At 39.2% G+C, this 27,968-nt stretch overlaps 1 protein-coding gene across 1 annotated transcript in view; it reads left to right on the forward strand.

Annotated features, from left to right (window-relative positions):
- Positions 1-27,968, forward strand: part of LOC101318339 (histone-arginine methyltransferase CARM1-like) — a 257,249-nt gene that overhangs the window by 87,094 nt on the left and 142,187 nt on the right. Inside the window, exon 2 of the mRNA XM_019934772.3 lies at positions 14,294-14,419. Coding sequence (XP_019790331.3) covers positions 14,294-14,419 — 126 coding nt within the window. The remainder of the gene's footprint in view (positions 1-14,293; positions 14,420-27,968) is intronic.

Raw genomic sequence — 27,968 nt, forward strand, 5'->3', positions numbered from 1 at the left:
TTCTCTAACCTATGGTAATCATTAGTGTGTACAGGAGGCTGTGTGGAGTGCGAATGTGTGTGTGTGTGTTTAAATTGACAGATAATTTAAGGGTTTTTTTTGAATAAGGGTTTTAAGGCAAATGTAACCAACTAAAGAAATTCCAACTTTGCAGATTTCCAATTGCAAGGAGGCTAATGGAAGATGTTAAAGTTCTAGCCGCAGATTTGCTATTAACTAACTATATGGTCTTGGACAAATCACTTTATTTATTTATTAAATGAGCAAGTGGGGTAAGAGGACCTCTAGTGTCTTTTGAGTCAATAATTTGATAAGAAGAGCTTGGTATAAAAGCTGAAATGCCTTTCTCTGTCCTTCTCCCCTTTCTTTTCACTTGTCAAGGGAGCTACATAAGGAAGAACAATGAGAATAGATTTGAAGCAGTCCAGACTGAGGTCAGCTTAAGCAAATCCCCCAATAACTCTGAGCCTCATGTTCTCAGAGATGGGAACCCCATCTCATGACACAGCAGTGAGGAACAAATGAGGTGAAAGATGTGAAAGTGCTCAACCAAGGTGGCTAGTTGGTGGGTCACCCGATTCTCGTTCTGTTACTTTGAGCAACTGTTGTCAAAATGGCAACATTAATTGCAGCAAATCAAAAGTTTTTAAAAATCCCTTTTCCAATTGCCCTATGCAGACTGATGTATTAACATTCATTATTCCACCTGCAAATGAAGCGGAACTTGCATATCTGCCGTCCTCATTCATGACATACTCATTCACTAGCCTATGTATCAATACATATGCTGTCCCCTCTGCTTGGAATGACCTTGCTCCCTTCTTTCCTTTCTGCTTGTAAAGCTCTTTTCTTCCAAGGCTCAAGTCAAGTGTAATGTCTCCTATGAGGGATCTCCCAGGCAAAATTCGTTGTTTGTTTCTCTGCAGTGCCATAACATTTGAACAGACCTCTTCTCCTTGCGCTGTGAGCTCTCTCAAGCCTGTGGCTACAGTTTATTTATCTTTGCATCTTCCCTAGTGTCAATCAACAGTGACAGGGTTATAGCAGATGCTCATAAATGTTAGCTGCGTGTGCATGTTTGATTGAATCCCCAAACCAAGGCTTGCAGACATCTGGTTCCACCACATCTGCTGCAGGGCAAAACCAAAAATGAATCTCTACAGCAGCTCTTGACAGCAGAATTGTTATTTTATACTCTTTCATTGGAAGCTCTTGCTTTTTTCTTGTTATAGCTAGTGAATCCACGCCAGAGCAATTATCCCCGATTGAGTTAACTTCAAGAGAATAGTTTATAGTCTCTAGAAACCACAAGGAGGAAGTTGGTGATCTGAGAAAACTCTTCCCAGAAAGAAAGTAGATACCACAATATTTAGTTTAGACTCTAAAGAGACATTCACAATGAAATTAAATTTAAATCTGAGATGACCAGCTTCTTCAGGGAAAGTAGGAAGAATTAAGAATTTTACATTCTTAATGGAAAAATGAGGAAGTGAATTTTTTTCTTGATCTTGTATCATAACTGGAAAATCATTTCATAAGCCAAAAGCTTCAAACCATTTGCCAGAGTTGGAAAAAAATTGTCAACTGAAAATACCAAGTATTTGATTGACACTTTGATATCTGTAATGCTCTGAGATTTCATTTTCATTGCTTTTGTGTGGTTTAGGAAGTGACCAAGGCTTCTGTAACTGTACTGATTCAGTTGTTTAATTCAGTAAGCATGTATCAGTCATATTCTATGTGCTGAGTGCTGTTCTGGAAACAGTAGACATGTATTTGATAGGAAAAACTTGAGATCAAAAGAAGAACAAGATCCAGTACCCCTTTTCCTAGAATTCCTAGTAACCATGGCCCTCTGGCACCTAGTCACTTTCACACCTTGAGAAATTGCAGGGGGAGCTGCAGGATTACTCAGGCAAGCATTGCAAATAAATTTGAGGGAGCAGTAGGTTCCTAGAGAAGCTGTTAGAGAAGTGGCATACTCTTTCATTAAAGGCAGTATGAAATGTTACTTCCTTCTGATTTGAAAATATTGGACGCGGAGGTGTTTGAAATTTCATTATGAAGTTGGTTTCAGTGTTTATTTGTTCTTTCTGCTGTGGTTATGTATGGAGAGAAGGATGTGGGAAAAAAAGAGAGAATGGTTACAAAATACGTTTAAGCTGATTCAGAGTCTAGAAAGATGAGTCGAGTTTGTCGTTGCACTTTGTTTTCAGCAGTGGATATGGCAGATGGGCCAGACGTGTCTGAACTGGAGTGATCCTGATGGTGGTTCCAGTCAAGTTAACAGTTGATGGTCCCTGCTACGTACCAGGTCCTCCAGGGGAATCAAAGATAAAGAGGACACAGTCCCGCCCATGGAAGGTCTGACACATTGCAAAATGGTTAAGACTGGGCTGAAAATGGCAGAATAAGCTAAGTGCTATCACAGAGGTTCAAAGTGCTGTTGGTTTAGTAAAGTGAGGGAGATAACATATGCCAGTTGGGAACAATCAGGAAAGGTGCCATGGCGGTGGTGGTGTTTAAAATGGACATTGGTAAATTAGGCAGTGTTTTCGGTGGCAGGATTGATTTTCTGTATCACTTTAGAAGTTCTGCTCTTCCAATTCACATTTCTACTATCACCATAGTCATAAGCGCTTCTTGTACAGCAGCTGGTAATTAGTCTGGCTGGAGTACGGTATGTTATTAGGGGGTTGTGGATCTGTTGGGCAGAAACAGGAAAGATACCTGTGGATTTACAGCTCCAGGCAGGAGAGTCTGTTCTTTAATATTCAGTGGGGAAACCTTTGAAGGTTTGAGCAGAGCAGTGTAGTGACTGCACTTGTGCTTCATTAATAGTAATCTGGCAGCTTGGAGTAGTGCGAACTCATTTTCATTTGCCAGAGCAGATGAGAGTGGAGAGACTGTCACAGTTGTCCAGTTAAGATGTAGTGGAACCATAGAACTAGCAAGGTCAAGGGACTCAGGCAGAGAGTTCTTAGGTTTGACACCAAAAGATGATCAATAAAAGGACAAATTGATAAATCGGACTTTATCAAAACTAGAAATTTGCTCTGTGAAAAAGCCTATTAAGAGGATTAAAAGACAAACTACAAAATGGGAGAATATATTTGCACATCACCTATCTGATAAAGGACTGTATCCACAGTATGTGAAGAACTCTCAAAACTCAATAGTAAACAAAACAAAACAAAACCAATCCATTTTGAAAACGGGTAAATGATATAAACAGACATTCACTGAAGAGGATATTCAGATGGTAAATAAGCATATGAAAAGATGGTCAGCATCATTAGCCATTAGGGAAGTGCAAATTAAACCCACAGTGAGTATCACTACACAACTTTAAGAATGTCTAAAGGAAAAAATAGTGACAGCACAACACCATACATTGTTGAGTATGTAGAGAGACTGGATTATTGGCCCATTGCTCATATGAATGTTTAATATCACAATCACTGTGGAAAAGAATTTAGTAGCTTCCTATAAAACTATATGTGTAATTACCATCCTTCCAAAAGTTCAGGAAAATGATATTTACATTAAAATGAGCAACAGAAGAGTATTGAGGTCAAATCCCATACAGAATGACTCGAAGAAAAAAGGTGGTCAGGGACATAATAACATGCCTACCAACAATGAAAGCATAGTATAAAGATATGTTCCAAAAATATCTGTAAGATTAATTTGCAAGACAAGAGACATTAAGAAAATTATATAGGACATGAAATAATAAACATAAATCAGAATTAGAAATACTCAGAAGTGAAATGAAAGAATTCAAGAAATAATTAGAAATAAAGTAATTAAAAATAAAATACTTTTATTTTTTTAATTTAATTTTATTTTTTTATACAGCAGGTTCTTATTAGCTACTTTACTAGTGGATATATGTCAATCCCAATCTCCCAATTCATCCCACTCCCCACCCCCCCACTTTCCCCCTTGGTGTCCATATGTTTATTCTCTACATCTGTGTCTCTATTTCTGCCTTACAGACCGGTTCATCTGTACCATTTTCCTAGATTCTACATATATGTGTTAACATACGATATTTGTTTTTGTCTTTCTGACTTACTTCACTCTGTATGACCATCTGGGTCCATCCACGTCTCTACAGATGACTCAATTTCGTTCCTTTTTATGGCCGAGTAATATTCCATTGTGTATATATACCACATCTTCTTTATCCATTCATCTGTCGATGGGCATTTAGGTTGCTTCCATGACCTGGCTATTGTAAATAGTGCTGCAGTGAACACTGGGGGGCATGTGTCTTTTTGAATTATGGTTTTCTCTGGGTATATGCCCAGTAGTGGGATTGATGGGTCACATGGTAGTTTTATTTTTAGTTTCTAAGGAACCTTCATACTGTTCTCCATAGTGGCTGTATCAATTTGCATTCCCACCAACAGTGCAAGAGGGCTCTCTTTTCTCCACACCCTCTCCAGCATTTGTTGTTTGTAGAGTTTCTGATGATGCCCATTCTAACTGGTGTGTGGTGATACCTCATTGTAGTTTTGATTTGCATTTCTCTAATAATTAATGATGTTGAGCAGCTTTTCATGTGCCTCTTGGCCATCTGTATGTCTTCCTTGGAGAAATGTCTGTTTAGGTCTTCTGACCCTTTATTGATTGGGTTTTTTTTTTAATATTGAGCTGCATGAGCTGTTTATATATTTTGGAGATTAATCCTTTGTCCATTGATTCGTTTGCCAATATTTTCTCCCATTCTGAGAGTTGTCATTTCATCTTGTTTATAGTTTTCCTTTGCAGTGCAAAAGCCTTTAAGTTTCATTAGGTCCCATTTATTTATTTTTGTTTTTATTTCCATTACTCTAAGAGGTGGGTCAAAAAAGATCTTGCTGTGATTTATGTCAAAGAGTGTTCTTCCTATGTTTTCCTCTAAGAGTTTTATAGTGTCCAGTCTTACATTTAGGTCTTTAATCCATTTTGAGTTTATTTTTGTGTATGGTGTTAGGAAGTGTTCTAATTTCATTCTTTTACATGTAGCTGTCCAGTTTTCCGAGCACCACTTACTGAAGAGACTGTCTTTTCTCCATTGTATATACTTGCCTCCTTTGTCATAAATTAGTTGACCATAGGTGTGTGGGTTTTATCTCTGGGCTTTCTGTCGTGTTCCATTGATCTATGTCTGTTGTTGTGCCAGTGCCATGTTGTTTTGATTACTGTAGCTTTGTAATATAGTCTGAAGTCAGGGAGTCTGATTTCTCCAGCTCCAGTATTTTCCCTCAAGATTGCTTTGGCTATTTGGAGTCTTTTGTCTCTCCATACAAATTTTAAGATTTTTTGTTCTAGTTCTATAAAAAATGCCATTGGTAATTTGATAGGGATTACATTGAATCTGTAGATTGCTTTGGGTAGTATAGTTATTTTCAAAGTATTGAGTCTTCCAATCCAAGAACATGGTATATCTCTCCATCTGTGTCATCTTTGATTTCTTTCATCAGTGTCTTAGAATTTCTGAGTACAGGTCTTTTACCTCCATAAGTAGGTTTATTCCTAGGTATTTTATTCTTTTTGTGGCAGTGGAGAATGGGATTGTTTCCTTAATTTCTCTTTCTGATCTTTTGTTGTTAGTGTATAGGAATGCAAGAGATTTCTGTTCATTAATCTTGTATCCTGCAACTTTACCAAATTCATTGAGTGGCTCTAGTAGTTTTCTGGTGGCATCTTCAGGATTATCTATGTATAGTACCATGTCATCTGCAAACAGTGACATGCTACTAGTCATGCCATGGCTAGGACTTCCAAAACTATGTTGAATAAGAGTGGCGAGAGTGGACATCCTTGTCTTTTTCCTGACCTTAGAGGAAATGCTTTCAGTTTTTTACCATTGAGAATGATGTTTGCTGTGGGTTTGTCATATATGGCCTTTATTATGTTGAGGTAGATTCCCTCTGTGCCCACTTTCTGGAGAGTTTTTATCATAAATGGGTGTTGAAATTTGTCAAAAGCTTTTTCTGCATCTATTGAGATGATCATATGGTTTTTCTTCTTCAGTTTGTAAATATCGTGTATCACATTGATTGATCTACGTATACTGAAGAACCCTTGCATCCCTGGGATAAATCCCACTTGATCATGGTGTATGATCCTTTTAATGTGTTGTTGGATTCTGTTTGCTAGTATTTTGTTGGGGATTTTTGCACGTAAATTCATCAGTGATATTGGTCAGTAATATTCTTTTTTTATATAGTATCTTTGTCTGGTTTTGGTATCAGGGTGATGGTGGCCTCTTAGAATGAGTTTGGGAGTGTTCCTTCCTCTGCAGTTTTTTTGGAAGAGTTTGAGAAGGATGGGTGTTACCTCTTCTCTAAACGTTTGATAGAATTCACCTGTGAAGTCATCTGGTCCTGAGCTTTTGTTTGTTGGAAGATTTTTAATCACAGTTTCAATTTCATTACTTGTGATTGTTCTATTCATATTTTCTATTTCTTCCAGGTTCAGTCTTGGAAGGTTACCATCGATTTCCTCTTTTATAGCTGTTAGCATTTGCCTTATGTATTGAGGTGCTCCTAAGTTGGTTGCATATATATTTATAATTGTTATATCTTCTTCTTGGATTGATCCCTTGATCATTATGTAGTGTCCTTCCTTGTCTCTTGTAACATTCTTTATTTTAGTTTATTTTGTCTGATATGAGTATTGCTACTCCAGCTTTCTTTTGATTTCCATTTGCATGGAATATCTTTTTCCATCCCCTCATTTCAGTCTGTATGTGTCCCTAGGTCTGAAGTGGGTCTCTTGTAGACAACGTATGTACGGGTCTTGTTTTTGTATCCGTTCAGCCAGTCTATGTCTTTTGGATGGGGCATTTAATCCATTTACAGTTAAGGTAATTATCGATATGTATGTTCCTATTACCATTTTGTTAATTGTTTGGGGTTTATTTTTGTAGGTCTTTTCCTTCTCTTGTGTTTCCTGCCTAGAGAAGTTCCTTTAGCATTTGTTGTAAAGATGGTTTGGTGGTGCTGAATTCTCTTAGCTTTTGCTTGTCTGTAAAGCTTTTGATTTCTCTGTGCAATCTGAATGAGATCCTTGCTGGGTAGAGTAATCTTGGTTGTAGGTTCTTCCCTTTAATCACTTTAAATATATCGTGCCACTCCCTTTCTGGCTTGTAGAGTTTCTGCTGAGGAGTCAGCTGTTAACCTTATGGGAGTTCCCTTGTATGTTATTTGTCATTTTTCCTTTGCTGCTTTTAATAATTTTTCTTTGTCTTTCATTTTTGTCAATTTTATTACGATGTGTCTCAGCCTGTTTCTCCTTGGGTTCATCCTGCCTGGGACTCTCTGTGCTTCCTGGACTTGGGTGGCTATTTCCTTTCCCATGTTAGGGACGTTTCTGACTATAATCTCTTCAAATATTTTCTCGGGTCCTTTCTCTCTCTCTTCTCCTTCTGGGATCCCTATAATGTGAATGTTGTTGCATTTAATGTTGTCCCAGAGGTCTCTTAGGCTGTCTTCATTTCTTTTCATTCTTTTTACTTTATTCTGTTCCACGGCAGTGAATTCCATCGTTCTGTCTTCCAGGTCACTTATCCGTTCTTCTGCCTCAGTTATTCTACTATTGATTCCTTCTAGTGTATTTTTCATTTCAGTTATTGTATTGTTCATCTCTGTTGTTTGTTCTTTAATTCTTCTTGGTCTTTGTTCTTTAATTCTTCTAGGTCTTTGGTAAACATTTCTTGCGCCTTCTCCATCTTTGCCTCCATTCTTTTTCCGAGGTCCTGGATCATCTTCACTATCATTATTGTGAATTCTTTTTCTGGAAGGTTGCCTATTCCACTTCATTTAGTTGTTTTTCTGGGGTTTTATCTTGTTCCTTCATCTGGTACATAGCCGTCTGCCTTTTCATTTTGTCTTTCTGTGAATGTGGTTTTCATTTCCCAGGCTGCAGAATTGTAGTTCTTCTTGCTTCTGCTGTCTGCTCTCTGGTGGATGAGGCTATCTAAGGGCTGTGCAAGCTTTCTGATGGGAGGGACTGGTGGTGGGTAGAGCTGGGTGTTGCTCTGGTGGGCAGAGCTCAGTAAAACTTTAATCTGCTTGTCTGCTGATGGGTGGGGCTGAGTTCCCTCCTTGTTGGTTGTTTGGCCTGAGGTGACCCAGCACAGGAGGCTACAGGCTCTTTGGTGGGGCTAATCATGTACTCTGGGAGGGCTCATGCCAAGGAGCACCTCCCAGAACCTCTACTGCCAGTGTCCCTGTGCCCACGGTGAGCCACAGCCATCCCCTGCCTCTGCAGGAGACCCTTCAGCACTAGCAGGTAGGTCTGGTTCAGTCGCCCCTGGGGTCACTGCTCCTTCCCCTGGGTCCCGACGCGCACACTACTTTGTGTGTGCCCTCTAAGAGTGGAGTCTCTGTTTCCCCCAGTCCTGTCAAAGTCCTGCAATCAAATCCCTCTTGCCTTCAAATTCTGATTCTCTGGGAATTCCTCCTCCTGTTGCTGGACCCCCAGGTTGGGAAGCCTGATGTGGGGCTCAGAGCCTTCACTCCAGTGAGTGGACTTCTGTGGTATAATTGTTCTCCAGTTTGTGAGTCACCCACCCAGCTGTTATGGGATTCGATTTTATTGTGATTGTGCCCCTCCTACTGTCTCATTGCAGCTTCTCCTTTGTCTTTGTATGTGGGGTATCTTATTTGGTGAGTTCCACTGTCTTCCTGTTGATGATTGTTTAGGAGTTAGTTGTGATTTCGTTGCTCTTGCAAGAGGGAGTGAGCACACATCCTTCTACTGTGCCATCTTGGACCAGTCTTTCCAAAAATAAAATAATGATTTTAGAAATGAAGACTCGATAGAAGCAACAAAAACTACATCAAATAAAGGAGAAAAATGGAAAATTTTTTAAATGTAAGAGGGAATATAAAAACACATAAGAAGAATTCAAAAGAAAATTGTAAACATAAGCAAAGAAGATGCAACATACACATAAGAGTCTCTGAAGAAGATATCAGAACAAAGAAACAAATACTAAAATTACAATTGAGAAAATATTGATGAAATAATTGAAAACAGGTACCGAAAGAATAAACTTCATACCTGAAAATATTATATTGGCCTAGAATGCCCAGCATAAAGCACTTTCTAGTAAAAATTACTGACCTTATAAAGAAAGAGAAAAAAATCCTTAGGAATCTAGACAACATTAGCATATTATCTGTTATGAGAAAGAAAATCAGTTTATCATTAGACTTTTGACAGTAATGCTATATGATGGGAGAAAATGGAGTAACATTAAAGATCTTCAGAGAAAGAAAATGTGATTTTGTATCCAGAAAAACTGACCCTCAAAAATATAAAAGACATAGACAGTGATTTGCATGTAAGAATTCAGAGAATGTCATTCCCATGGCCCTTCCTAAGGAATCTACTAAAGAATTTGTTTCAGCGAGCCCTTCCTAAGGTTCCACTAGAGAATGACTTTGGACAACCAAAAAGAGTAGAGAGGCATCCACACAGGACTAGTGTGGAGTATTAAGTAGTTATTAAATGAAGGCTGAAAGGGAACACTCCTACTGGGTAATGGGTGTATGAGTTGACAGTGCAGACTTAGCATAAATATAATAAACAAAACGTAGAGGAAGGGGTGCACACTTACAAAACCAAACCAGTGCCAAACCAAAACAACAATAAAACAATTAGACATCTCTTTCAGTAATCATAGTTGGTAGTGATAGTATTCATTATTGTTATTCTGAGACTGATGTCTTAAAAGCCCCTTTTCTCTCTCTGTCTCTGTCTGTCACGTATGACAGCTACCACAGTCCTCAACTCTAGAACCACCTCCGGATCCCTTTCTTCCTTCTCCTAATCTTCCCATTCTCTTCATTTCTTTTCCGCTGTTAACTTTTAGTCCCTTTCAACCTGAATCAATCGATCCATTTTCAGTTTTTCTTCACAATCATTACTCCAGCAAGCAAAAAACTAGAATCTAATCTTACAGATACAAAATTCTCCTTACCAGGTAGAAGAGAGGAAAAAGCTATGAATATATCATTTATTGCTACTGTGTCACATCCCCTAAGAAACTGTGTTATTCAATGTTGATGTCTAATTTTAATATTAGATTTCTTAGAGTTCCATAATTCTGCCCTTTTTTCTTACACTCATCTTCCGTAGTTAAATTTGTTGAAAATAATTGCTTAGTTGTCTGTATACTTTATTCCATCTTTATAGGTGCTGCCTGTACAGTCCTTTTTTTAGTTATGTGTCTAGGAAACATTCCTTAGATAGACTAACTTCCTAGTTCTTGATAGCAAAATATTAAAAGGCTTACTTAGCAAAGAACTGGCATAATGACATATTATTAGGTCATGAGCACTCTTTGGTCCAGGAATTTATGTATAAAAATATATTTTAGAATATCTGTTCTAGACCATGTCTGATATCTAATATTCTTAATCTACTAGTGTTGTAGCTTTCCTGTGGAGGTTGGATTTTGCATTTGCATAGGCTGAAAGGAGAGGGAGGTATATATGTGGAAAAGTAGAGAAATACTGGTTAAGAGAGACAAGGACAATTCTCTTGACTTTACCTGGTGCCACGTTCCATGTTTACTTGTATGCACTTTCCATGTTTACTTGTATGCACTCGTAAAATGGTTGGATCCTGGATTTCTTTGTGTGCCTTTGGAAGTTTTGTCAGATGGGCTGAGGTGGAGGATAGAGTAAGGCATCTGGATTCACTATCATTATGGATTTTCTTTGAGAGTCCTCTGGTAGAACAAGTGGCTTTTCCTCAAGTAGGAAACAGCAAGGCTCTGGGCTTTTCTAAAGTTCGATAAATTTTGTGCACATGAACTTACTCTGCTTGTTACTCTGCTGCTACCAAGAGATCAGGCCTTGCCCTTCGAAAAAGTAGCAAAGAGGGTTGTCAATGAAAGCAAAGTTCAAAAGCAGAATGATAGTGAATAGACAGAAGCAGCCAGCCTTCCATATCACTGAAAAGATGAAATAAGATGTTCGTAAAGGGAGTCAGAGTGCTCTGCAAATGTTGTTATTGTTACAAGTAATAACAACTTGATAGAAATATAGATGCCTTGTACCTTACTTGTAAGTGTACAGTGGAAATGATCTCCACAGCATCCTTACTTTTCACCAATGTAATGGTATCTCCTGGTCTTGGATTTATATGTATTCCTCAAACAATTTTTTATCGTATGTCTTCATTTTTCTAATATAAATTCTATAAAAAGACACAAGTCTCGGTTAATACACTCTCCCCTAGAATAGCTGCAATTTAATCTTGACCATATTCGTCGACAGAAATCATTTAGAATGTTTGTTTTCTGTACTAACATGGTAAAAGGACAAGAAAGGAAATCAACACAAGAAGATATAAGATTAGCAAATAAAACACATGATAAAACATTCATTTCCATGAATGATTTTTTTTAATTTTTAATTTTTATTTATTTTTGGGTTGAGTCTTTGTTGCTGTGTACGGGCTTTCTCTAGTTGCAGTGAGCAGGGGCCACTTTTCGTTGTGGTCTATGGGCTTCTCATTGTGGTGGCTTCTCTTGTTGAGGAGCCATGGACTCTACGTGCGTGGCTTCAGTAGTTGCGGTACGTGGGCTCAGTAGTTGTGGCTTGCGGGCTCTAGAGCGCAGGGTCAGTAGTTTATGAGGGGAACTTTAAGAGGGGAAAAATAAAAATGTTCCCACATCTCTCCGTTCAGAGGAAACCACTGATGGCATTTTGATGTATATCTTTCAAAACAGCTCTCTCCAAAGACAAACACAGCGTTAAATTGCCACAGTAATATTGCACATGCTGTTCGGCAGCCTTAACTTGGAGCTGCCTGATTTAAGCAGCCATGTAAGTGATGGGCTCTGGGCCTCTTTACATCTGATAGCTAAATAAACAGCTCTAAGATGCATGTCCTTGAATATACGTTTATTCACACTTGATAAAGTACATCGTAGAAAAAATTTTATTATGAGTGGAATATCTAACAAAGAGCACATAGGCTTTAAATTTTGAAGCATATGGGCAGACTGTATTCCAGGAGCATAGAAATTTACATTGTGAATAACTACCATTCACTGTGTTCTCACACCCTCTCCAGCATTTGATACTGTCATTTTATATTTTTAAAAACTTAACAGTAAGACATAAAAAGCTTGATCTCATTGTTTTATCATATATTTCTTTGATTATTTCTGAGATTCATTATTTTTTCACATTTTTTTTTGTTATCAGCATTTTTCTAGGTGCCAGTTGTCTATTAATCCTCCTTACTAAATTTTCAGTAGGTTGATTGCTTCTTATTTTTTACAGCTGATTGTATATTGAGGATATTAAGTCTTTGTTAAGTGTGTTGAAAATATTTTTCCTAGTTTATCATTGCTTTTTAAATTGGCTTAAAGTATTTGAAAAATTTTGCCATATGTAGGTTTTAAATTTTTGAGTAATTACCAGTACTTTCTGGATTTTGTTGTATACTTAAAAAGACATTCTCCACCCATATTTAAACAGAGGGTAAGAAGAGGATGAAGAAAGGAGGATACATGGACAGGCATTTTACAGTTTATAAAAGTAGGAAAAGGAGCTATTCAACAAAACAAACAATAATAAAACAAAACTTTATGAGCCTGTCTGGTTATGGAGAATTGAACCAGGTAAAATATAAAGCCGTTTACCTGTTCTGTGGGGGTGTGCAGTCAATACGTGGAGAAATGCTTTCACTGATTCAGCAAATATTAAATACCAGGTACTGGGCTAGGTTTTGATTCAGAGGAAAAAAGATACTGATTCCAAAAATAAAGTAAAATTGCCCCTGCCCACAAAGAGCTTACAGACTGTAATAGTCATGTATGTACAAGGGACTGTAGAAGCCTAGAATCCTCATTCCTTCTTCCTTCTCTCTTATTCTACTTCTAAACCATAAAGGAAATAATTGGTAAATGCTAGGAATCCTGCTTTCTTGAAGAAAATATTTCTTTTGATTTCAAAAAAAAACGTATTGTTTAAAAGACCCCAGACTCCTCTTCTGTATCTACATTCATGGCTACCTCCCTGCAAGGAGACACTTATGCCTTTGAGGCACTGACTGGGCTGTAATCTCTAAACCTGTAATCATGTTTTATGCCAGGAAAATGTTTTCAAAACATCTGCAGTATTTAACCAGCCAAGATGTTTTGTGAAAAATATTTGTGAATGCTTCCATCAGGAGATACTCACTTGTGAGTGAAGTAATGGATGAAAATATTTGAAAATATTTGGTCATTTTAACTCTGTGTGTCTGTTTTGAATGTGCATATGCTCATGTGTAACAGTAGAATTTTATATATATATAATTATGTTTTTAAGTTAACACAACTATTCTATTTAATTTTGTAAGGGAGAAAGGAGAACATTAAGAATAGAAACTAAGATCTACTTTATAATGAGAGGAATAATAATAGTCCTTTATTGTTTTAATAGGATTTTAGAAATTATTTCACCTTTATTATTCAGTCTTCACAAAAAGCCTGTAAAATAAGCATCAGTATTTTTATTTTACATAATGAAGAAATGTGGCTCAAAATGATCGGGTGATTGAAGTTCCAATGTTAGTAAACATCAAAGATGAAAGCAAAACTGCAAGTTTCATTGCTCTTTCTACCATACTACAGCTGCCCAGGGTGAAGGCCCTGTCTAACCTGTAAAGAGAGGAATTGAGAGTTAGTTCCCAATTATCTATAGGTGAATCTAATGAGACCACAGCCACTTACCACGGGTTCTGCTTGCAGAATGAATCTCCCTCTTTATCCTGCTTGCACATTGTGGTAGGAAGAACGTGCGTTGGAGTCGAATACCTGGGTTTGAATTCCAGTTCTGCCACTTATTAGCATATCGAACCTAAACTCTTTTCCTAGTATTCACGTAGGAACACTGGCAGTGATGGTACATAGAGTGAAGATTTGTTGTGATATCTTGGGCACATAGTAGGTGCTCAAGAATCACCCAGAAAACCATGACCTGATCTCTCCTAGGATGGTGTCAAGAGATACAAAATGATTTGGGGAATAAAGGGTTATAGGGAATGGAACGATAGACACAAAAGCAAGAGACAAGAGTCAGTTTTGAGCCCTTTGTTCAGCCATATGCGAAGAATTATTTTTTTCACTGTGGTTACATTCATCCTCATGTTCACTTATGTCCCAGGAGGCATTATATTAAGGAGATAGAAATGGGGAGCCTTGAAAACGGAAATGCAGGAATGGCTGAACCTTTTTATAGTCCTCACAATGGACTTTCCTAATCCTTCTCTTTCCCACCTTTTATAGCTGATGGTGTCTGTATCTTCAGATGCTCACTCAACAGAGACACTGAATATTGCTGTGTGGGGAAGGAGTCCATCTTGATTTTTCTGGGCTACCACAGTGCTTTGCTGAAGTTTGAGTCTCATGCTGGTAAGTTTTGTGTCTTTTCCAAGCCCCTGGCTTTTCCAAAGGCAAATCTCCTGGTTGGTTGACTTTCGGCACCGTGTTTCCTGATGCGAGTTGCCATCCATTGATAGAATGATTTAAAACTGGTTCTGGTGCTTAACTTGATGTGGTGGCTAGAGAACAGTCAGCCTTCCCTAGACCGTGAGAACTTTTGTGTTCTCATACCCCGCCCCCCAACCCTGCTTTGGTTCTCCTTCATCCAAAGCTGCAGGAAAGGACACCAAGGATTGTCCAGATCTTCACCACTGTTGTTGATTCTCCTGTGAAGTTTGCCGAAATGTGATTTTCAGTTTGAGCGTCAATGATTTCATCCTGTTTTTGTCTTTGAATCACTTGCTGAGCATTTTTAGACTCTGGACAACAAATGTCTAGCAATAGGGAGGTAAATTAAAGTATAACTAGAAGTATTTTAAGAAAAGACTCAAAGGCACTCTGAAAGATTTCTGGCTGCTGGTGGGTGGGGCTGGGTCATGAGGCTGCTGGCTGTAGGATCCGGGGGGTCCCAAAGCTGGTGTCGACCTGCTGGTGGGTGAGGCTGAGGCCCAGGGGGCCCCAGAGCTAGTGCTGGCTCATTGCTGGGGGGAACCAGGTGACTGGCTGCAGTGCCCTGTGAGTCTGGAGGCTAGTGCTGGCCTGCTGGTGGGCAGGCTAAATCCTGGTATGGCAGGCTGCAGGGCTTCAGTGGTCCTGGGGCTGGTGTCTGCCTGCTGCTAGGTGGGGCTGGGGCCCAGGGGAACCCAGGACTGGTATCCACCCAATGGTGGGTAAGACCAGGTCCTGGGCCTACTGCTGGCTCATGCCGGCTTACTGGTAGACAGAGCTGGGTCCCAGTGTCTCTGGCTGTAGGGCCCTGGGGGTCCCAGGGCTGGTGCTAGCGCACTGGTATGTGGAGCCAGCCCTGGGTCCTGGCCTCTCTGATGGACAGGGGCAGCTGTGGGCTCAGGGGGTCTTAAGGCCATGGGCCTGCTGGTGGGTGAGCCGTGTTCACCTGGCTAGTTGCTTGGCCTGAGGCATCCCAGTACTGAGGCTGAAAGGCTGGTAGGCAGGGCCACGTCCCAGCACTAATAAGCTAGAGGGAGGATTCCAGAATGGCGCTTACCAGCACCAGTGCCCATGTGGTACAGTGAGCTCCCCAAATGGCTGCCACCAGTGTCTGTGTCCCCAGGGTAAGCTCCATTTGCCTCCTGCCTCTCTGGGATGCTCTCCAAGATCAGTGGGTGGGTCTAAACCAGGCTCCTTTCAAATTACCGCTTCTGCCTTGGGTCCCAGAGTGTGTGAGATTTTGTGTGCACCCTTGGAGAGCAGAGTCTTGTTTCCCACAGCTTTTTGGAACTCCCGAAAGTAAGCCCCACTGGCCTTCAAAGCCAAATGTTCTAGGGGCTCATCTTCCTGGTGTGGGACCCCCCAGGTTGGGAAGCCCATTGTGGGGCTCAGGCCACTCCCTCCTTGGGGAGAACCTCTGCAATGTAATTATCTCCCCGTTTGTGGGTCACCCACCTGGGGGTGTGGGTCTTGACTGTACGACATCTCCATCCCTCCTACCATCTTGTTGTGGTTCCTTCTTTATATCTTTAGCTGTAGAAGATCACCATTTCCATTTGGCTATGATGAATATTCTTTTACCGTATACATTTTCTCGTTCCTGTTGGATCAGTATCTAGGAGTAAAATTGCTGGGGCATAGAATAACTGTATGCTTAGTTTTATAAGAAATAGCCAGAATTTTTTCCAAAGTAGTCGTACCGTTTTACACTCCCACCAATAATGTGTGAGAGTTCTGATTGCTCCACATCTTTGCCAGCATTTGGTCGTTCAGTCTTTTAAGTTGTTTTTTCATTCTGGTGGGTGTGTATCTGGTGGGGTGTATCTCATTGTGGTTTTAATTTACATTTTCCTGATACCTAATGATGTTAAGCAGTTTTTCACATGATTATGAATTAAAATCATTTGCTTGTTACTAACTGGTTGTTTATCTATGGAATTGTTCTTTATATATCCAGGATACCAGCTATGTATCACATATGTAATTAATGGGTGTTATCTTCTAGTCTATAGCTTGCTTATTTATTTCCCTAATGATATGTTGAGAAGAAGTTTTAAATTTTGATGAATGCCAGTTTATCCTTCTATTTTATATTTCCTTTCATAAGTTTTATAGCTTCAGATTTTATATTTTAGGTATACAGTCAATCTTAATCATTTTTTATTTGGTGTAAGGTATTTAGCCAAAGATTATTTTTAGACTACATGGATATCCATTTACTCTAGCCCTGTTCGTTGAAAAGACTTTTGCAAGTTAAATGATTGTATATAGACTTGGTCTTTTTCAGAGCTCTCCGTTCTGTTCTCTTGATTATCTTTGTGCTAGCTACATTGTCTGGATCACCTTTAAAGTAACACTTGAAGTCCATTTAAGTTTGTTCTCCTTTATCAAGATTGTTCTAGGTATTTTTGGTCCTTTGCATTTACATATACATTTTATAATTAAGTTGTCAATTTCTACAAAAGTGCTTGGTCTGACTGTGATTGAGATTGATCAGTTTGATGAGAATTGTCATGTTAACAATATTAATTGAATTTTATCTGATTTGTAAACTAACAAGTTAGGTTGCCGCTATTCCATGAATGCTGACAGAAGACATTAAGACTCCTGGTGCAGAGGTAAAAGACGATTTTAGACTCTCAGGAAAAGAGCAGCAGCCAAAGTGTGAGCATATTTTCTCTGAGTTCTTTAAGCCCCAAATCCTCCAGACAGATGTGGAGGATAAGATGGGTGCCTGCACATGCAGTGGGATGCATTACAGGAGAGGAACACTGAGCTTGGGGAACTTCTGTTTAATAGCAGGCAGTAACCAGGCTTGCTCTTTGTTCCAGAGGAAGATATTACTTCATACCTCAGGGTTGCTTGCTGCATACACCACCCTGAGAAAGAGCCCAGGTGGAGAGTGCTGAAAGCCTGGCATTCATGGCCTGCCCAGTAAGGCATATTTGAGTCCCATCTAGAGACCCATGGACAAATTTATTAAAAGAAAGAAAGAAAGAAAGAAATGCTACACATTTATTTTTTTAAAAAGAAATACTACAAATTTATTAAAGAAAAAAAATGCTACAGGGCTTCCCTGGTGGTGCAGTGGTTAAGAGTCCACCTGCCGATGCAGGGGACATGGGTTCGTGCCCCGGTCCGGGAAGATCCCACGTGCCACGGAGCGGCTGGGCCCGTGAGCCATGGCCGCTGAGCCTGCGCGTCCGGAGCCTGTGCTCCACAACGGGAGAGGCCACAACAGTGAGAGGCCCGCGTACTGCAAAAAAAAAAAAAAAAAAGCTACAAATTTATTTTTAAAAAAATTTTAAAAAGAGAGACCCACGGAGGAGTATTTCCCAGAACTTTTTCTTCGTAAGGAGGAGGGAGATTTTCTCATTTATAAACTCCAGAGAACGATAGTACAGAAAACTTCATTCCTAGGTCAAATCAAATCAGACACAAACACATATTTTCCAAGAAAGACATTCATGGACAAGGCATTTTAGAATTTCTTCTACAGGGCTTCCCTGGTGGCGCAGTGGTTGGGAGTCCGCCTGCCGATGTGGGGGGCACGGGTTCGTGCCCTGGTCCGGGGGGATCCCGTGTGCCACGGAGTGGCTGGGCCTGTGAGCCATGGCCGCTGAGCCTGCGCGTCCGGAGCCTGTGCTCAGCGGCGGGAGAGGCCACAGCAGTGAGACGCCCGCGTACAGAAAAAAAAAAAAAAAGAAAGAAAAAAAAATAGAATTTCTTCTACAGCTAAGAAAAATAATATCAGTAGTACAGGATGTTCCACAGGCAACCCTCTTAACAGTTCAGTAGAGATGGGCCCCTAGTCTTGGTAAAATGTAGACCTAAGTTATAGATAAGTAGGTGCTTTAGTCATTTAAGATATCTCCAAAACTGTAGACAGACAATACCAAATGAGGATGAATACCAACCTCTCAGTACTTTTCATTTGTTAAGAGGGGACTAGACATCCAATAGACAGAAATAATTCAAATAGGCTTGAGACAGAAATAAAGCTAGATATCCAGATAGCAATGAACAACAAATAATTTAGAAGCAGACTCAGTGAGTACAAATGACTACCTTAGCGCAGTTAGACTCGCCCCAGTAGCCAAGAAAGATAGGCCTGAACCCAAGGAGCTTGTAGGGTGCATTTCTCAGGCAAGCTCTGATAGATAAGTCTGTGTGAGCATCTTAGTAGGACCTCCATGTTAAAATTCAAACAAGAACAACTTAATAAACATTTTTGGAGTACTGAGGGGGAGTTTTATCTTTAATAATAAAATAAATATGAGGAAGTCCTGCTTTCACAAGAACTGGCTCCCAGATACAGAGAGAAGGCTGTATTTGTAGGTCAGATACGACAGCCTGCAATTCCTTGTGTGTGTGTGACTTTTTAATTTTATTTGTAATTGTGGTAAAATATGCATAATTTTAAATGTACCATCTTAACGCATTTTAAGAGTACAATTCAGTGGCATGAAGTACAATCACATTGTCGTACAACTCTCACCATCCATCTCCAAACTCTTTTCATCTTGCAAAACTGAAACTCTTCACCCATTAAATAACAACTCCCCATTCCCTGCCTCCCCCCCAGCCCTGGCAACCACCATTCTACTTTCTGTTTCTGTGACTTTGACCACTCTAGGGTACCTTATAGAAACGAAATTCTATAGTACCTGTACTCTTGGGACTGACTTATTTCACTTTGCGTAATGTCCTCATGTTTTATCCATGTTATCACATGTGTCAGAATTTCTTTCCTTTTTAAGGCTGAAAAATGTTTCATTCTGTGCATATAGCACACCCTGTCTATCCATTCATCCATCAATGGACACTTGGGTTGCTTCCACTTTTTGGCCCCCATGAACAATACTGCTGTGGACATGGGTATGAGACTTTTTTGATGGGTGAAATCTATATTGGTTTTGGCTCTGTAGAGGTGCCAAGGAATGAAGAGGATATAATTTTCACATGAAAGTGTGCGTCATTAATTTCTTCACTGCATCATTAATTTCTGCACAACAGCATTAACTTATCGTTACACAATTAAGAATTTGTTTTTCTCTGATTAACTTGAGGTTTATCTTTCTCTGGCAAATTTTTTCTTCAAAGTGCAGATTTTACTGTTATTCCTGGTAATAACATGTATAAAACACAAAGCATTTAAAAATATCTGTTGTCTCAGTTCAGTCCAGCAAATATTTATTGATCACCATCCATATCCCAGGTGGGCTGCTCTGGATGAAAAACACAGCCTCGGACTCTGAGAGATCTTAAGGTTGGAGGAGCAAGCAATATGAGAAGTTCTGAACGAGTCTCGTAAGTGCTGTGGGGACATTAGTCAGGGCACCTACCTCAGCCTTGAGGGTCGAGGAAGGCTTCTCAGGAAAGGGACTGTTTAAACACGGCAAGAATGGGGTTTAGAAGAGCACATTGGGCAACAAGATTAGGGAGAATATATAGAGTGAGAAAAAACAAAGACCTAAAGAGACACCTTAAGGAACCACCGACATTTATGGGCAGAGAATAGGAAGTGTGGAAATGAGACTGAAAGCAGCAGCCAGAAAGGCAGGAGAAAACCAAGTGAGAGTAGTACTGTGGAAGTCAACAGCACACTTAAGAAAGGAGCAAGGTTATCCAGATGTTACAGAGAGATGGAGTAGGAAAAAGACGTAAAGGTGTGCGCTGGATTAAACAACAGGGTCTTTGATGAGCTTGGCTAGGGAAGTTTCAGTCGCAAAGTTTAGTACAAGATTAGTGCACTGAATCAGATCCATTGATTTCTGGGTGAGGGCTACATACCAAAGACAATCATTTTCCTCCTCTCTCCCGACACCTCAGTAAAATAACAGACACAGCAAGAGTGAAGAGAAGGAAGGAAGGACCATCAGGAAATTCAAGTTCAACAAATTCCTAGAAGATGGGTGATCAGAGAGAAGAAGGAGCGGCTCAGAATCTATGAGTGGGTGCTGCCGTAAAAGAGAACCCCGGGGGCTCCAGACTCAATCAGACAGTAATATGGAGGCTAGCAGTGAGGACGGGGGGCCAGATGGGATTAACTGAATGTCTCTCTACCTGATGATGCTATCAGCAGGCTCTCTACAGCCTCTCTCCTCCTTCCTTCATCCCCATGCAGAAAGTGCGACAGGCATTTTACTTCCAGGGAAAAACCAGAGGACACCTGTAAAGAGACTGAAAAAAATGGGAAGAATTGCACTGCTCATATATGTGCTTCTACTTCACAGAAAAGCTGTCCTTCATTCTAGCATTTGTAGCCCCCTTGCACCCCCATCCCAAAGGGGTGCAGGCAGGTACCCCTCCTGCTCATCCTAAAACATGACATAGCAATTGCTATTACATATATACAACTTACTGGCAACCATTCTCTTTGTGGGTGAGACCTAGAGGAAAATGAGACTTTCTTAAAAAGTTAAATATGCATTATCCTATGACCCAGCAAATCCATGCCAAGATATTTACCCAAGAGAAGGAAAAGCGTTATGTATGCCGAAAGACCTGGACAGGAATTTTTACAGCAGCTTTATTACCATAGCCAAAATCTGGAAACAACTCAGATAGCTGTTCATTAGCATGTGGATGGACAAACTATGCCACATCTATACAATGGAAAGCTGCTTATTAATAAAAAGAAATGAATGACTGGTGAACTCAACTACATAGATCAATCTCAAAAGTTTTAAATCGAGCGATATAAACCAGGTATGTAAGAGTCCATATCGTATAATTCCACTTATATAAAATTTTAGAACAGGCATAGTTAATCTATAGTTGCAGAAAGTTGATCAGTGATTGTCTGGGGCTGGGAGTTAGGGGGAGCTTGACTGTAAAAGAGCATGGGGGAATTTTTTTTTTCCCATTTGACTTTATAGTATGTGCATTTGTTTATTTATTTTTATTGAAATATAGTTGACATGTTAGTTTCAGGTATGCTACACTGTGATTTGACGTTTGCTTACATTATGAAATGATTACCACGATAAGTCTAGTAACCATCTGTCACCATACAAAGTTACTACAACATTGTTGGGAGTTCCTTGGCAGTCCAGTGGTTAGGACTCAGGCACTTGCACTGCCTTGGCCCAGGTTCAGTCCCTAGTCGGGGAACTAAGATCCTGCAAGCCGTGAGGCGTGGCCAGAAAAAAAAAAGTTACTATATTATTGTTGACTTTATTCCTTATGCTGTACATTATATCCCTGTGGCATTTTTCTTTTTCCCTTTTCTTTTTTAAAAATTTGTATTGGAGTATAGTTGATTTAAAATGTTGTTAGTTTCTGCTGTACAGCAAAGTGAGTCAGTTGTACATATACATATATCTATTCTTTAGATTCTTTCCCCATATAGGTCATTACAGAGTATTGAGAAGAGTTCCCTCTGTAGGTCCTTATTAGTTATCTGTATGTAGTAGTGTGTATAGTTTTATATGTAGTAGTGTGTATATGTCAATGCCAATCCCCCAATTTATACTTCCCCCCTCCCCCCCACCTGGTAACCTGGTAATAAGTTTGTTTTCTACACCTGTGACTCTATCGCTGGAGGTTATATCTCTTAATCCCCTTCCCCTGTTTCACCCCACCTCCCACCTGACTCCCATCTGACAACCATTCATTTGTTCTCTGTATCTGCGAGTCTGTTTTCATTTTTTGTCTGTTCATTTGTTTTGTTTCTTAGATTCCACATATAAGTGAGATCATTATGGTATTTGTCTTTCTCCAACTGACTTATTTCACTTAGCTAATACCCTCTAAATCCATCCATGTTGTCACAATTGCAAGATTTCTTTTTTTATGGCTGAGTAATATTCCAGTGTATATATATACTGCATCTTCTTTATCCATTTCATGCATCAATGCACACTTAGCTGCTTCCATTTCTTGGCTACTGTAGATAATGCTGCACTAAACATTGGTGTGCATGTACCTTTTTGAATTAGTGTTTTTGTTTTCGTGGAGTAAATACACAGAAGTGAAATTGCTGAATCAGATGGCAGTCCTATCTTTAATTTTTTGAGGAAACTCCACACTATTTTCCACAATGGCTATAACAATTTACAATTCCACCAACAGTGCACATGGGTTCCCTTTTCTCCACATCCTCTCCAATACTTGTTATTTATTCCTTTTTGACAATAGCTATCCTGACAGGTGTGAGGTGATATTTCATTGTGGTTTTGAGTTACATTTCCCTGATGATTAGTGATGTTGAGCATCTTGTCATGTGTCTGTTGGCCATCTGTATGCCTTTTTTGGAAAAATGTCTATTCAGATCCTCTGTCCATTTTTACTCAGGTTGTTTGTTTGATGTTGAGTTGTATGAGGTCTTCGTACAGTTTGGATATTAGCCCCTTATCATATATATCATTTGAAAATATCTTCTCCCATTTGGTAGGCTGCCTTTTGTTTTGTTGATAGTCTCCTTTGCTGGGCAAAAGCTTTTTAATTTGATATAGTCCCATTTGTTTATTCTTGCTCTTGTTTCTCTTGCCTAAAGAAACACATCAAAAATATATATATATATTGCTAAGCTGTCAGAGAGAGTACTGCTTGTGTTTTCTTCTAGGACTTTTATGGTTTCAGATCTTACATTTAAGCCTTTAATCCATTTTGAATTTATTTTTGTATATGGTGTAAGAAAGTAGTCCAGTTTTATCCTTTTACATTTAGCTGTTCAGTTTTCCCACCATCATTTATGGAAGAGGCTGTCTTTCTCCATTGTAAATTCTTACCTCCCCTGTCATATAATATTTGATCATATAAATGTGGGTTCATTTCTGGGCTCTCTATTCCATTGACTATGTGTTTGTTTTTGTGTCACTGTAGCTTTTATCACTATAACTCTGTAGTATAGTTTGTTTTTCTTCCTCAAGATTGCTTTGGCTATTCAGGGTCTTTTATGTTTCCATACAAATTTAAAAATTATTTGCTTTAGTTCTGTGAAAAATGCCACTGGTATTTTGACAGGGATTACTCTGAATCTGTGGATTGCCTTTGGTCATTTTAACAATATTAATTCTTCCAAGCCATGAGCATGGTGTATCTTTCCATTTGCTTGTGTAATCTTCAGTTTCTTTCATTAGTGTCTTATAGTTTTGAGAGTACAAGTCTTTAACCTCTTTAGTTAGATTTATTCCTAGGTATTTTATTATTTAATGCAATTGAATATGGGATTGCATTTTTAATTTCTCTTTCTGATAGTTTGTTATTAGAGTATAGACATGCAGTAGATTTCTGTATATTAATTTTGTATCTTGCAACTTTACTGAATACATTCATTAGTTGTAATAGTTTTTTGGTGGCATCTTCAGGATTTTCACTATGTAGTATCATGTCTTCTGTGAACAATGATAGTTTTACCTTTTCTTTTCCAGTTCATATTCCTTTTCTTTTTCTTATCTGATTGTGATGGCTACGATTTCCAATACTATGTTGAATAAAAGTGGAGAGAGTGGGCATCCTTGTCTTGTTCCTGATTTTAGAAAAAATGCTTTCAGCTTTTCACCACTGAGTATGATGTTGGCTGTGGGTTTGTCACATATGGTCTTTATTACGTTGAGGTATTTTCCCTTTGTATCCACTTTGTTGAGAGTTTTTATCATAAATGGAAGTTGAATTTTGTTAAAAGCTTTTTCTGTATCTATTGAGACGACTGTATGATTTTTATTTTTCAGTTTGTTAATGTGGTGTAGCATGTTGATTGAATTGCAGATATTGAACCATCCTTGAATCCCTAGGATAAATTACACTTGACTGTAGTGTGTGATCCTTTTAATGTATTATTGAATTTGGTTTGCTAATATTTTGTCAAGGATTTTGCATCTATGTTAGTCAGTGATAATTGGCTTATAATTTTCTTGTTTGTGGTGTCTTTGTCTGGTTTCAGTATCATGGTAATACTGGCCTCATAGAATGAGTTCAGAAGCATTTATTCCTCTTTAATTTTTTGAGTTTAATAGAGAAGGATAAGTGTTAAGTCTTCTTTAAATGTCTGTAGAGCATACCTGTGAAGCTGTTTGGTCCTGGACTTTTGTTTGTTGAGAGTTTTTAAATTACTGATTCAGTTTCATTACTGGTCATCAGTCTGTTCATATTTTCTATTTCTTCCTGATTCAGTTTTGGCAGATTGTTCATTTCTAGGAATTTATCCATTTCTTGCGGTTGTTCATTTTACTGGTGTATAATTGTTTTTGTTTGTTTGTTTGTTTGTTTTTGCGGTACGCGGGCCTCTCACTGTTGTGGCCTCTCCCGTTGTGGAGCACAGGCTCCGGATGCGCAGGCTCAGCGGCCATGGCTCACGGGCCCAGCTGCTCCGCAGCATGTGGGATCTTCCCGGACCGGGCACGAACCCGCATCCCCTGCATCAGCAGGCGGACTCTCAACCACTGCGCCACCAGGGAAGCCCTTGTATAATTGTTTGACAGTCTGCAGTTCTGATTGGGTTATGGTTGAGTCAGTTTTAAGAAAACAAGAAATTCCTATCTTTGGTAATGAAAATCAGGATGTGGCTTATCTCAGCATGTGAATGTTTTATAATTTTTTGGTAGTTTATGGATTTCAGTAATTCAAGGCTTTAATAAATGGAAATTTTTTTCTGGGCTATGTGATCAGCATAACCAAGTTAAGAGCAAAATGTTATTTTAACTTTTTATACTATAAACGTTAAACCTATTATCTAATGTACTGTCCACTTGAAGGATTTAATTGGTCATCTTACTGATGAGGAAACTGAGATTCAGAGAATATCGGTCATTTTCTTAAGGTAATATGACTAATAATTACTGATCAAGGATTTAAATCTAGAGTTACCTACTCCAACACCACAGTGCATCCTTCTGTAATGACACATTTAGTTTTAAGAAAGAAAGAAACCAGTGAAAAGAATAAGGTGCAATTGCACAGCAAGAAGACTGAATGGAAAACCTTTCTTTTAATGTGTACTCACTTAGAGCACTTAATGCTCAAGGAAACCATATTGGAAAACTATAGATTGAATTCACATTTCTGTGATATCCATGTTTCAAGCTTATGGTACTGTTCAGAGTTGGTACCAAAAGTCTTAGCAGGCCTGGGAACTTCATGTTTAGGGACTCTCAAAGTTGAGGCTGCCTTCATTTTCTGGTTGAAACTTATCTTTGAACCTTTAAATTGCAGTGAAATGGAAATTTTGAGATTTCAATAGACAAAGTGTAAAGAACTTGGGATGTATTTTATTCTCTATCGCATCCAATGGCCAAGCAGTTGCCATGTACTACCACACTACTTCTGTCCCTCTACCTGAAGGATATAATCTTAAATAGCTTGGATAGTCATAAGGCCCAGAACCAACATGGCTCACTTAGTACTGGGGGTGCTGATCCTACACCAAGGTCCCTGTCATCATTCTGTTGACTTAGGTGACAAGTAGAGAGAGTATACTAATCCTTTCCATTACATTTCTTGAGACAGAGACTTTGGGCTCAGTAATTTAGAGTACTAAGATACTTCTTAATCCGTTTATACCAATAAAAAAAGCAGGGAAAAAAGTTTCTAAATAAGAAGCCCTTTGGATAGGACTAATTCTCGTATAATGAATTCTTAGTTGGTTCAGTGTGTAACCTGTACTTTAGGAATGAGCACCAAGACCTGGGCTCACCATGCTTTAGAGCACTGGCTATAATTTATTAGTCTCATTCCTCTGTAAGAAGGAAAAATAATTGTTAACAGGAGTTTCTGACTTGAGGATTTTGCCAAGGATGCCTCATGACATCTTCCTAATTCTGGAGTTCATGTGTCTCTTGATCTCTGCTGAAAGTGAATCCCAGCACCAAAAGGACTGCAAATGCATATGTTTGCAAATTGGTGGTCGTCCATGGATTAATTGAATAGTAGCTTTCAAACTCAGTGAAAGTCCCTGGGGAGTTGGCTGCCTGATTTTTCTGGCCCTGGAAACGGAGCAAGCCAAAAGCTGACCCCTCATTCTGGATCTGTCAGGGCAGGTCGTGATGCAGGCTGGAACCTACAGCTGCAGGAAGGTAGTGGCAAGTGAGGAACAAGCTGGCTGTGACTCGGAGGGTCCCATGTGGCAGTGGGATATTGATTGTCATTTGTCAGCCTGGGTGTTGACAGAGGACCGTCTATTGGTGTCACTGCCCATCAGATACGATCGCTGAATTTTTGAGATGTGCTCTGCTTTTCTGGAGTAAGAGGATGTGGCATTTGAAATGTGAGGGTGCTATTTTATATTTAGAAGTGAGTGAACAGCTGCCAATTACTGTAACTTGGGTAAGAAAGAAAATCCAGCTTTACTGGGGAGTTGCCCTGTCTTGATAATTAGGTGGAACCACTAAGAAAGAAATGAGCAAATATTCAGATGTCTGTGTGAGGAATATTTCTTCCCTCCCTCCTTCCTTCTTCAAAATTGTGACTCAGTGATCTGCAAGCCTGATTTGGTTACATATTAAATAATCGCCAGTGATCTCAAAGACTACGGTGAAATCCAGTGCATTTAAATTCATTTAGAAGCAGTGGGGATATTTAATAATGACAGGTGTCAACAGAGAAAAAAACATTCTCATTAAATGGACTTAAGATGATTACTGTGAAGCATTGACTGTGCATGTACTAGATATGTGCAAGATTTACTCCCTGTTCATTCATTCATTCCACAAATATTGAGAGTGTATGTGCCAAGCACTTATTTATGTGCTAAATATACAGTGCTGAATAAATAAAAGTCCTTGCAATCATATAGCTGACATTTTAAGAGGACACAGACAATTAGTAAATGGACATATATAGTGGGTTGTGTGTGATAAGCCCTGAAAAGAAAAATAAATCAGGGGAAGAGGCAGAGAATAGGAATTGAGTGTGTTTACTGTTTTGTCAGTAGCGGGAAAGCTTCACTGATAAGACATCTGTCTTTTGAGTAGAGAGCTGTAGCAGAGGGGAGGAGCCTTGTGTGTGCCTGGGCTAAGGGTGGTCGAGACAGGCGAACAGAGCTGCAAAGACCTTGAGGCAGAGAATGCTTGCAGAATGGCACTAAGAACAGAGGGACTAGATGAAATGGGAGAAGGAGAGTGGTGAGATCAGAGAACGAGAGGCCAGATTAGGTGAGACATGGGAGGATTTTGAGGGAGATTGAAAGTATCTGAGGGCATGAAGCAGAGGCCCAGCATTGCCTGAACATTATGTATGTACTTTTTAATATACTTTTTACAACGATGTATTTATACTTTTTCATATTGTAATTCTCACAGCATCCCTGTGAAGTTGGTATATTATTACTTATTCCCATTTTTACACAAAGACACTAAGGCTCATAGATATGAAGGAAGTTGCCCAAGTGACAAAGAGAAAATGTAAGGCTCTGTTCTTTCAACAGCTTCCTATCTGCCCCTACACTCTTCATGGGTTGATGTTTAATATAGAAAACTCATGTCATTAATTGGGATGATAATAGAAACATGGAAAAGCCCACTCTTATCAA

The sequence above is a fragment of the Tursiops truncatus genome, chromosome 6, assembly GCF_011762595.2.
Source record: "Tursiops truncatus isolate mTurTru1 chromosome 6, mTurTru1.mat.Y, whole genome shotgun sequence".
NCBI classification, from domain to species: domain Eukaryota; kingdom Metazoa; phylum Chordata; class Mammalia; order Artiodactyla; family Delphinidae; genus Tursiops; species Tursiops truncatus.